Here is an 11,557-nt window from a genome sequence, read left to right on the forward strand (position 1 = left end):
AGAAAATACCACTGGTTTCTTTGGGTCACTTCGTTTTTTGATTTTATAACGGAAAATGTAGTGAAAAACGGGGTTTCTTGGATTTTCAACTTAAAACGGACATAACTTCTTTTTTCACAACGGACATTTACAGCTTATTTTTTATTTAAAAGGTGAGAATCATGTCTTAAGAACAAGCCATAATTTTTAAAAATCGGGTAACAAAGGGTTAAGCTATAGTGATTTAAGTGTGACAAAAACGCATTAAAAACAGGAAAATGCTTTTCCTCGTGCTCTAGGCTGCGTAGAAGACACCAAACTTCCTGATTATTAACTTTTATCAAAGAGGAAATTTAGTTAGCTTTACAAAATGGGGAAAACCAATGAAATCGGTTGAAAAATGCACAGTGTTATTGTATGAGATTTTAGCGAAATAGTTGGAGAACTCCCAAATATTTTTCTAATTTTTGGAATCAAACCAAAAAATATATTTGCAACAATATTTTCCAACAATAAGTTTTTCTCTTTTGTTGTTGCTATAGTATGCAGTTTATGTACCCAATGTCTATAAATTTGGTATCATATTTTTCTACGCATTGTCTAGATTCCGCATATATTTTTTAATTTATTTTTTGAGGGTTTGTACGGACTCTAAGACAGGATAATTTGGATTTTCTTCAATTTTTTTTATTGTTTGTTGATTTTCCGCGAAAATAATAATAATAATTTTAATAACTATTTAAACATCTACGAAAAGATATGGAATGCTGTTAACGATTTATGCATACATTTTCTCGCAACAACAAAAACGATATTTTCAAATACTTTTTTCTTTCTATGAGAATAAAAACCGCTATAACTTTTGCGCGCATCATCCAATTTTCTGAACGCAAACAGATTTGAAACCAGCATTTTTTTTTCTTAACCTCTATGCCAAAAATTGTAGATGTGCTAGCAAAAAATTTTTTTCAAATGGAATTGCAAAGGATTTTTGGTTTTCACCATATACCCTCGTTAGCATAAATGCTGAGGGTATAAAAATTTAATGCGGTCCATACATTTACTGCCAAACTGCTGCTGCCGATGAACTCTTTGTGTACGTGTGAGATTGAGTGGCATTCCTTCAATCCACATTCCAGAAAATGATAAATTTTCCCAAAAACACGGTGTTTAGTTAAAGTTTTCAACATTTTTTATTTCCCCACAAACAATATTTATTATTTTCAAAATTCATCTGATTGAAAGGGTTTCATTTCCAAAATCAAAATAGTTTTGATTTCTATACTGCAAAAAATATTCACACATACATTGGCAAATGCTTCAAAATTTACTAATACAACTACAAATGCTGTCCTGCATGCCCACAGTGTATGGGCCGCATAAGTTCATTCATTTTTAGAGGAAAATTTAAAGATTTCGGTTGCAGATTGAAGGCTGATTGAGTGTTTTGCTACACACTTATGAAGTACAAACGTACTTATCGGCTGGACAAGCCAATTTGGTAGGGTATGAGCCGCTTTAAACATTTGACAAATAATTCATTTAAGATAATTGCCCAATTTGGGCTTGGAGTGAGTGTAAGTATACATCAATCCGTTTGCAAAATTTAAGTTAATATTACATAATTATGAGAACTACTAATAAAAATTCAAAGAACAATTGATTAATCGCGCATCCAAAACTTTTGTCGATGACCTTAGTTTTACAATTACACATGAACTCAGATTATCATAAATCCATTTACAGGCCTGTAATAAATCACCAACAATGTATCATGATCATCCATCGGCAATATCATGACCCACGACTGTCCATATTCTAAAAAAATGGTTATTATGACAACTTCTGCAGCAACTGCTGCCAACTACCCTTCCTTTTGCGGCATATGCAAATGTGTCCAAATAAATAAACCGTTAATTTGAAATAATAACAACAAACAAAATTAAAACAACAACAAAGCAATGATTAAAGCCAACCAATTTAACATAAAAACCCACAAAAATTACACGACGCCGAACGTGATGTGAATACGTGCGCCGTATTGGTGGCCAAAAATGTCGTTGCCACTGCAGTAGCCATCAATGGTAGGTGGGCAGGCACACTGTTATGGAAGTCCATGCGAGGGCGCCTCTGTGATCGGTGACTTCTTTTTTATATTGGCTAAGGTCAGTTAGTTAGTTGGCCACCACGAAAAAAAAAACTACTCGATATTTTAATATAAATACTCAATGGGCCAAATTGAAATAAATCATATTGAATTAGCATTCCAAAGAATCTTAACCACATATTCCATTACAACAGAAACAACAAAAAGCAACATGTTCAAATATGTAAGGATACATAAAAAATTTGAAGGAAGTAAAGGAAGAAACATCAATAAATATTTTATTTATTTTTAGACCATTACCTTGTTCGCTCTCATTGCCTGTGCCGCTGCCAAGCCTGGATTTGTTGGTGCTCCATTTGCCTATCACGCTCCAGTTGTTGCTGCTGCACCCGCACCAGTCATTACAGCCACCAGCAGCCAGGTAGTGGCCAGAACACACAACGGTATTGTCCATGCCCCCATTGTGGCGCCAGTGGCTCCTCGAGCATTTGCTGCTGCTCCCATCCCTGCCCATTTCCATGCTCCCGTAGTTGCCCGTTATGCCCCTGCCCCAGTTGTTGCCCGCTATGCTGCCCCAGTACCCCATTTCCATGCTCCTCTGGTAGCTAAATATGCCGCTCCAGCTCCTTTCGCCTACAGTTCACCTTTCGCTTATGCTCCTAACTACGCTTGGTAATTCAATTGAGTTGGGATTTTAAATCTCACTTTCGATGACTGTCATGGGTCAGGTATTTTTGTTAATTTTGAGTTGTATTGTTATTTGTTTTAGTTTTGTAATTCCTATTTAGATTTAGTTGTAGGTTTTAAATAAAGCAAATAAATTATTTTACATTAAACATTTTATTTAATCATTAGACACGGTGCTCTTGAAGCAACTTTAAATGGAAGGTACTTACACCTGGGAAGTATTTGAGGATTCTGAAACTACAATATGCATAGATGAGAAAATTAAAAAAAACAAAAAAATCGCCGGAGCGCTTTTAATTAAATCGCGATTTAAGTCGTCATTTTTAAGGATTTTTTAGGTTTCACGATTTTGCTTGGAAACCGCCAGTCCTATCGAAATGGAACAAAACAGAATGTTGTAGCTATGAAAATTCTCTACCAGATTACCCTTTATGGTATTCTCGTAGGTTTTACCGTTTTTGAGATATAGTAGGTCAAATTGGGACAATGCACTGACTATGTCGTCTCTTTATAAAACAATGTCATGACTGCAATTTCCCAACTTAAACATATATATCTCAAAAACGGTAAAACCTACGAAAATATTATGCAGGTCAATCTTGTACAGAATTTTCACTGCTACAACATTTTCTTTATTCCCATTTCGATATTACTTGCGCTTTCCAAGCAAAATCGTGAAAACCTAAAAAAAAACCTGAAAATGTGAACTTTGACCGCGACTTATTTAAAAATCCCTCCATCGATTTTTTATTGTTTTTGGAATTTTCTCACCTATGAACATAGCTGTTTCAAAATCCTCAAAAACTTCCCAGGTGTAAGCGGTTTTCACTTAAAGTTAGTTAAGGCGTACCATGTATGACATTGTTTAATAAGGTAGCAACACAGTCAATGCATTGTCGCAATTTCAACTTCTATATCTCAATAACGGTAAAACCTACGAAATTATCATAAAGTTCAATCTTGTAGAGAATTTTCATAGCTACAACATTTTTTTGTCCCATTTCGATAGGATAGGTTTCCAAGCAAAAAACCTGAAAAAACCCTAAAAAGTCAACTTGAATCGCGATTCATTAAAAGAATGCTCCGCCGATTTTTTTTTTTTGTTTTTTTAGTTTTCTCATCTATGAACATTGTTTCAGTATCCGCAAAAACTTCCCAGGTGTAAGCACCTTCCATTTAAAGTTGCTTCAGGAGCACCGTGTAGATTAATTGCTTTCTTAGGTGGCACGATGTCCCATAAGCTCAACTAAAAATTGATTTCCAACTCTTCCGTTCTTTAGTTACGAAGCAAAATGTTCGATGCCATTTTTTTAGCATCTTCACTCATTCTTTTTACAAGGCATGTCATCTTTGCTAACTCGGTGGAATGTCATCAATTCTTTGGCATGTCATTTTCACCAACCCTTTTGCATGAAATGTTCACGTCTTGTTCGGAAAATAGAAAATGCTGTATTGAAATACGATTTTCACGATTTTTAAATAATTCAAAGGAATTTATGAAATAACTATAATTTAATTATCATCAAAAAGTATACATCCACAATTGCAGTTTGTTGTTGTAACAGTAGTCTATATGTTCATTTTTCAGCTTAATCTGATTCTGGGTCCCCTTGGCATACCTGGGTCAGTGGTCTGAATTCTGCTACCATCGACCATGACATTCAACTCTATTCTCAACTCTGCCGCCCAGGTGGTGAACAGAGTGGCCATAGATTTATTGGATGATATTTGTATATTCCTCGCGTGGAAAAAGTGGTGAGATCAGACAAAAAGGAGTTCAGCCATTCACAAATGTCATCAGGGAAGGCACCTGACGCCAAGATCATACAATCATTCGCATACGTTACGATCTCAATGCCGTCTGCAGCGGTTGGAATTCACGAGATGTATAGGTTAGACAGTTCCGGTAATATCACCCCACCTTGGACAAATCCATGTTTCACTCTACGGGTCTGGGGCTTCTTGATCCTAAATTCTACGTACGACTGGCGTCCACACATATAATTTATTATCCAACGTTTTAAACTTGGCCGGACCGTAGTCTGCTCGATGACTTCAAACAGTGTGGAGTGCTCGACAGTATTAAAGGGTTTTGATAAATCAAACGCCACCACTATTACCGATCAATCGCACGGCTTACTCTGATTGTGTCCTCGACTAATATGTGTGGAGATGGCGTGCAGCGCAGTTGTTGTGCTGCTTACGGAATCCATGCTGATGATCGGCAACTTGATAGCTATTTCTGATACTGGTGAGGATTAAGGCCACAAAGGTCTTTGCTGCGGGCGACAAAAGCGAAATCGGTCTGTACGATTCACCTTTGCTGGCATCCTTGCCAGGCTTCAGTAGCGCGATCATTTTCCAGACTTCGGGAACAATTAGGGTGGCTAGCGACATGTTGAGAACTTTAGTGAGATACTCGACTTCCGGGCTTCCAGCTGTTGCAGGTTAAGCATCGCCGCTGCTCGCAACAAAGTTTACTTCCTCCGCAACTGATTTTGATTCATCTTACAAAAGGTTTTTTTACTTCCCATCACCAGTGCAGATTTCGACATGGACTCCGACTGCAAATTACTATAGCTCTGTTCCTTTACGTGCAAGAATCTTGAAGTTTTACCACTTTTTACTCGAAAAGCGTTCCTTTACTTCAGACACAATACAACTCATATGGGAGCAGTTAAAAACTTTTGCTACTTTTGCCGGTTTTACCACTTTCAAAAGTAAAGGAACAGACCATATTTCGTGAATTTTATTTTACAATATTTTGGAAATGTATACTCTTTTGTTTTGTAGGGATCTACAAATCGTCTTGTAGAGCAGGGTTCTCTAGAGCAGGCAAGGACACTTTTATAACACCATGCAACACTCAAAATGCAAACAACTTCTAGTATGCATTTTTTGAAAGTACATATTTAGACTACAAAAACCCTAGTAGGGTTTTGTTCTGTCAGATCCAGTTCGGATTTTATGACCTCATCTAAACCGGGCTAAATCTACACTTTTTTGCATTTATCAGGCCTTTATCTCAGAAACGAATAGGAATTTGGCCTTGCTGTCTTTAGCAATATTGTAGACCTAAACTAGTAGAACTTATCTTCTGAAAAAACCACATAAGAAAAACTCCATCTAGAGCATCAAAATCTATAAAATATAGATCATTTTACATATCGGCTTAACTATTGGGAGTTGAACCAAGTAACCTTTTGCAAAAATCTTCCAAATAAAGTTCTCAACAATTCTTTAGAACATTCTGAAACTCTAAAATGATTACTTCATGTTGTTTCAGCGCTATTTTGCATCATATCTTTTACAACACGTATTTCAAACACAGTTCACACCAACAGTTTATTCTCCCATTTCGGATTTCACTACATTATTGACATTTTTATTAAATCGTCGTTGAAAAATGTACTGAAAACAACGGCATAGAGGCATTTTACAACAATGACATGTTCTGAAGAGTTGTGTATTACAGTCCGGGGAATATTTTTCCAAAAGAAAATATTCAGAAAAAAATAATGGTTTTGGAGATAGGGTGCGAAATGTATAAAAATTGTAGCATTTTTGCATATACTTTGAAATTTGAGGCAATAAATGCAGTTTCTCGAGTTCATTATTTCTCCAAATATTTTATTCTTGTCCTAATCTACAAATTTGCTCAGAAGAAGATTCGCATTGGTTTCAGAGATATAGCCCCGAATTTCTTTAAAAACTCAATATTCCCAGCCAGCATTTTTTGAAAATTTTAATCAAATTCGAGTTTTTTTTGATCCGACTACACGATTAAAAAGCTGGAATATGAGCTCATTTTCTGATCATAAATGACTCATTTGTCGGGAGGAAAACGTAACCTCAGGCGACTCTTCTAAACAAATCAGAAATGAGTCTTCCTCTGCATTAGTTTCGAGTCATTTTTGCCCATTTTCTGAAGGCATATAAAGTCTTTTTCGAGTCGTATTTGAATCTATTTTTGGTGATTTGTTGATTAATGTGGGGCTCTTTTTCGAGTCTTTTTTGTGTCATGTTTATAATCATTTATGAGGCATTTATAAGTCATTTTGTTAGACGAAAAAAATTAAAAGAATTTTCTTTTTATTATTTTTTTTTTGTTTCTTTCCTTTGTTTTGTTGTCTTTTCTGCTTTGTTATGTCTTTTAATTATACTTTATGTTGCGCGGTGGTTAGTATACTGCTTCTTCATTTCACTTGGCAAAACCTGTTGTGTTTGTCTGTACCTTTAATATTATACGTTACATTTATATCAAAGTTTTGTAGAAAGTGTATATGAGAATTATTTACAACCAAACAAAAATAAAACGAAACAATCAGATTTTAATCACCTAACAGTTCAAAATATGATCAGAAGATACATAATTATAATCACTTTTCAAACACCTGCATGACCCTTTTTTGATTAAGTATTTTTCAATCTTCCAGATGATTAATATGTGACAATAAATAAAAAAATGGTCACATTTTAAACACATCAAGGATTTATTTGTGATTGCTACACATTTGTTGTTGTATTATAAATTGTACTTTTTTTAATCATTACAGGGAGTCACTTTCGAGTCCCTTTCTGATCATACAAGCGACTTAATCAGTTTTTGATCACCAAAAGGACTCTAAAAAGACTCCGCAATGTGATTTTTGAAAAAAACAGTCTTCCAAATGCTATCTGGGTTTAACCAATATTTAACCAAAACCCAACTATGGTTTCTTGTCGTTTGGGTCTGCACTTTCAAAAAATCCTCAGTTCGAATTGTTTGCACAAGATCACCTTAAAAATGTTGCTCAATGATTGGGACTTCCTAGCATAATATATCTTATACCACGGTTATACTATTGAAGGTTAACCCACTGGGTTTAATAGATCCAGTGGGTTAATCTTTGCTGGTTACACTTAGCTTTTCGAGGATATAAACTGTCAGCTGATGATTGTATGAGATGTCGCCCCCTCTTTGCTCATATTAGTATATTTTACACACAGAGATACAGTTTTGTATCATGGCATCAAGCGTACTTTTTGTTAAAAAAGTGTCTAATGGAAAAAATAAATAATTTTATGATTTTCAAATAACTTTAGATTTTTTAACTCCATAAAATCTCATGCGACCAATCGTAAACGTGTAAAACACGACAAACTCTGTTGCAAAAACAGTTGCAACTTTTGGTACTTTTTGAGTAGAGTTGGATTTTTTTGCGTTCCAGCTACTACACATGGTGTCATAGGAGGTTTTTACACCCTTCAGGCTATTTTCTAAGGAAGTATGGACTTACCTCTAAAAAAACTTGTCCAGTCGTAATGGGGGCAGTGAATACAAGTTGTTAAAAAGGAAGCAAAACGACTTGAGAGCAGGCCTTAAACTGTACTACAGCAAAAATCAAAACGATTCGAGGGGAGGTCTTAAACTGCACTTTTCCGAAATTTTGTGTGTGAGGTACCCGAAGGAGTGGACCGATATAATCCATATTCGAACTTGATCTTTGTGTGGTAGACATATTGCGATGTGCAAAGCAAAGACATAGAACTGTAAAGACTGGAAAAGATGCATAATGCACAAATGTTTATGAAACAAAGTATATAAACAGTTTACCAACAACAGAAGTATGTTAATGACAAAAACCCCATTAAAGCGCAATTCGGCTTATACAAATTGTAGGAAAGCAAAAAGTTGGACTCAGGATTGTATTCCATAGCAGTTTCCAGTTCATTGAATATGAACTTGGCGGTTAAAAACGCCTGAAATTGTTAACTACTTAACAGAATGTTGTTATGATATTGTAACAACAGAGCTTAACTCCATCTATTGACAAATGTTAACAATTGAGTTTTCCAATCTTTAACAAAATAGGTTATTCCCTTCGAAAGTTATCGTGCACATAATTTTTGCAAAAAAATTGAACTTTTATCTTGGAAGTACCTGAGGACGTGGACCGATATGGCTCATCTTCGAACCTAAAGTAACTTTGGACAAAATATTACGAATGCCAAATTTTGGACCAAATCGGTTAATCGGTTCGAGAGTTATTTTGCGCTCCAGCCAAACAGACGGACAGACATTGCTAAATCGACTCCAAATTGTTAAAAATTGAATTTTCTTCTTTTATTTCACTCTTTATACCCTCAGCCGTTAGGCTAGAAAGGGTATATACACATTGATACGACCAAAAATGTGCCTCATCGGAATAACGGTTTTAGACCCCAAGTATGTTTGGACGAAATTCGTTTCAGACAATTTGGAGTCGATTTAGCCATGTCCGTCCGTCTGTCTGTCTGGCTGGTGCGCACGATAACTCTCGAATGGATTGAGCGATTCGATCCAAATTTTGGGTATTGTAATATTTTGTCCAAACTTAGTTTAGTGGACTAAATCGGTCCACTCCTTCGGGTACCTCCCACACAAAATTCGGATAAAATGAAGTTTAAGAGCTCCTCTCGGATCATCTTGAAATTTGTCGGCTCCCTTTACGACGGTAAAATTTTTTTTCTTGTGCAAGTGCATAATTCCTTTCAAACTTAGTTTAACGTAATTTAATATTTCGAGTCTTTATGAAGAAGTTTGGTTACTAAAATGTTTGGTATATGGCAATGATTTGGTTACACACATTACGGTACATACAGATTTTAATCAATTTTAATCAATATATTTTATATACGGCATAATTATTGTTGTTGTTTTGTTGTTGTTGTTTTTTTCAAGTGGCGGAGGGTATGTCAGCGTCAGCACGGCTGACTGATACTTTCTTACTTGTTTAAATTTTGTTTTGTCAGCGTGCGCTTTGTATATCCTATATATGCTAACGAGGGTATATACACTTTCATACGGGCAAAATGTGTCTCATCGAAATATTGGTTTTAGACCCCAAGTATGTTTGGACGAAATGTGTTTCAGACAATTTGGAGTTGATTTAGCCATGTCCGTCCGTCTGTCTGGCTGGAGCGCACGTTAACTCTCGAACGGATTCAAAAGTTGGCTTTCGTAATTTTGTCCAAACTAAGTTTAAGTTCGTAGATGTGTTATATCGGTCCACTCCTTCCGGTATCTCCCCCACAAAAGTTCGGAAATGTTCGGAAAATTTGTGAGCACGATAACTCTTGAAGGAAGTAACCGATTTGGTTCATATTTTGCAAATCGTGAAATTTCTACCAGACTTCGGAAAAGTTCAGTTTAGTTCAATTTCGGAAAAGTGCAGTTTAGGACCTGCTCTCGAATCGCTTTGATTTTTGTTGTAGCAACTTGTATTATCACGGCCGTCCATACTTCATGAGAAAACAGCCTGAAAGTTTCAAAAAACCCGTATGACACCTTGAGTAGTGTTTGGAGCGCAATATAACTCTCGATCGGAACTGCCGATTCGGTCCAAAATGTGGCCTTCGTAATATTTTGTGCAAACTTAGTTTAATTTCAAAGATAAGCCATATCGGTCCACTCCTTCAGGTACGTCCCCCACAATAGTTCAAAAATGTTCGGAAAAATTGTGCGCATGATAACTCTTGATGGGAGTGACCGATTTGATCCATTCTTTACACATCCTAATATATCTACCAGATATGGAGCTGGAGCGCACTATAGCACTCGAACTGGTCAACCGATTTGGTCCGAAAATTGGCCTTCGTCATATTTTGTCTAACCTTTGTTTCAGTTCGAAGATGGGCAATAGCGGTCCACAACTTCCAGCACTTCCAATCAAAATTTAAAAAGTTTTACTAAAATGGTATGCACGATACACTTTCTTGAACGGGGTAACCAATTTGGTCCAAACTTTGGATCTTCTAATATTTTGTCCAAATTTGGTTTAACTTCTAAAATGGCAAATAATGGTCCTCTCCTTAAGGTACCTTCCCTGCAAAAGTTCAACATTTTTGTTTAAGTGTAGTTTAAGGTCTGTTCGAAGATCCTTTGGAAATGTATACCCCGATGCTATTCGTTGTGGTCCTGTTTACAGCGATATTATGTATTCCGTGGACATGTTCATGCTTCCTGGCATACTGGTCCAAATGTTATACGATGACCCACTGAAATGACTAGTGGGCGCGATATCTATCAAAAAGAATTGACTCCCAAAATAAGATCCACGTTCATAATGGACTATGCCGGTCCATTCCGTAATCCTAACTTTAATCCTAATCCACATTTTGTCTGTAAGTTCAAATGTTCGAAAAGGGACACAAAATTCTGAAAAGAAGACCCCAAATACATTCGATCTGTCCGTAGATGAAAGTTTCCATTCACATAGGCTGAAGGTATATCTCTGTCGGCAAAGCCGACTGATACTTTTTTACTTGTTTGTTGTTGTTTATTTTTTTTTCGTCATTACCAAATAATCGTCAAACAAGTGTCGAAAAATCAGTTCTTCCACCTTTACCCGAAGAAATTTGTCTGGTAGCCTGTGGTAAAAGTGAAAGCCATTTTTGTTCTCTCTCTCTCTCTCTCTCTCTCTCTCTTAAAAATTGCTTTCACCCAGTGGGAAAATGGGGAATGTATTACCTTTGTAATCGAGAAAGAAATGTAAATGACCAAATTGATTACCCACAATATTCCCAAATCCAGTAGTAATGGAAGTTAAGAAAAGAATGCATTATTTTCCTTACACATGTTCCGTGTATTTCTGCATTACCTTCTCGTTTACCATTGCTTCCATTTTCCCACTGGGCAATTTTACCATTTTTTGCAGGTTAAGAATGGTAACCTCAGACATGTAAAGGAACACAACTATAGTGGTCACAGAATAACTACTTATTGGGTGCGACATGGCCTTGTTAAAATAATAGGTAAGTAGG

The 11,557-nt window shown here is 36.1% G+C and overlaps 1 protein-coding gene across 1 annotated transcript; it reads left to right on the forward strand.

Annotated features, from left to right (window-relative positions):
* Positions 1-2,297: 2,297 nt before the first annotated feature.
* On the forward strand, positions 2,298-2,762 carry LOC141402959 (uncharacterized). Its single transcript, XM_073985085.1, has 2 exons — positions 2,298-2,309; positions 2,379-2,762. Exons 1-2 carry the CDS (start codon positions 2,298-2,300, stop codon positions 2,760-2,762), a joined length of 396 nt encoding a protein of 131 aa, XP_073841186.1.
* Positions 2,763-11,557: the final 8,795 nt, after the last annotated feature.

Source organism: Musca autumnalis, unplaced genomic scaffold, assembly GCF_047663935.1.
Source record: "Musca autumnalis isolate F117 unplaced genomic scaffold, ASM4766393v1 scaffold_4, whole genome shotgun sequence".
Classification (NCBI taxonomy): Eukaryota; Metazoa; Arthropoda; class Insecta; order Diptera; family Muscidae; genus Musca; species Musca autumnalis.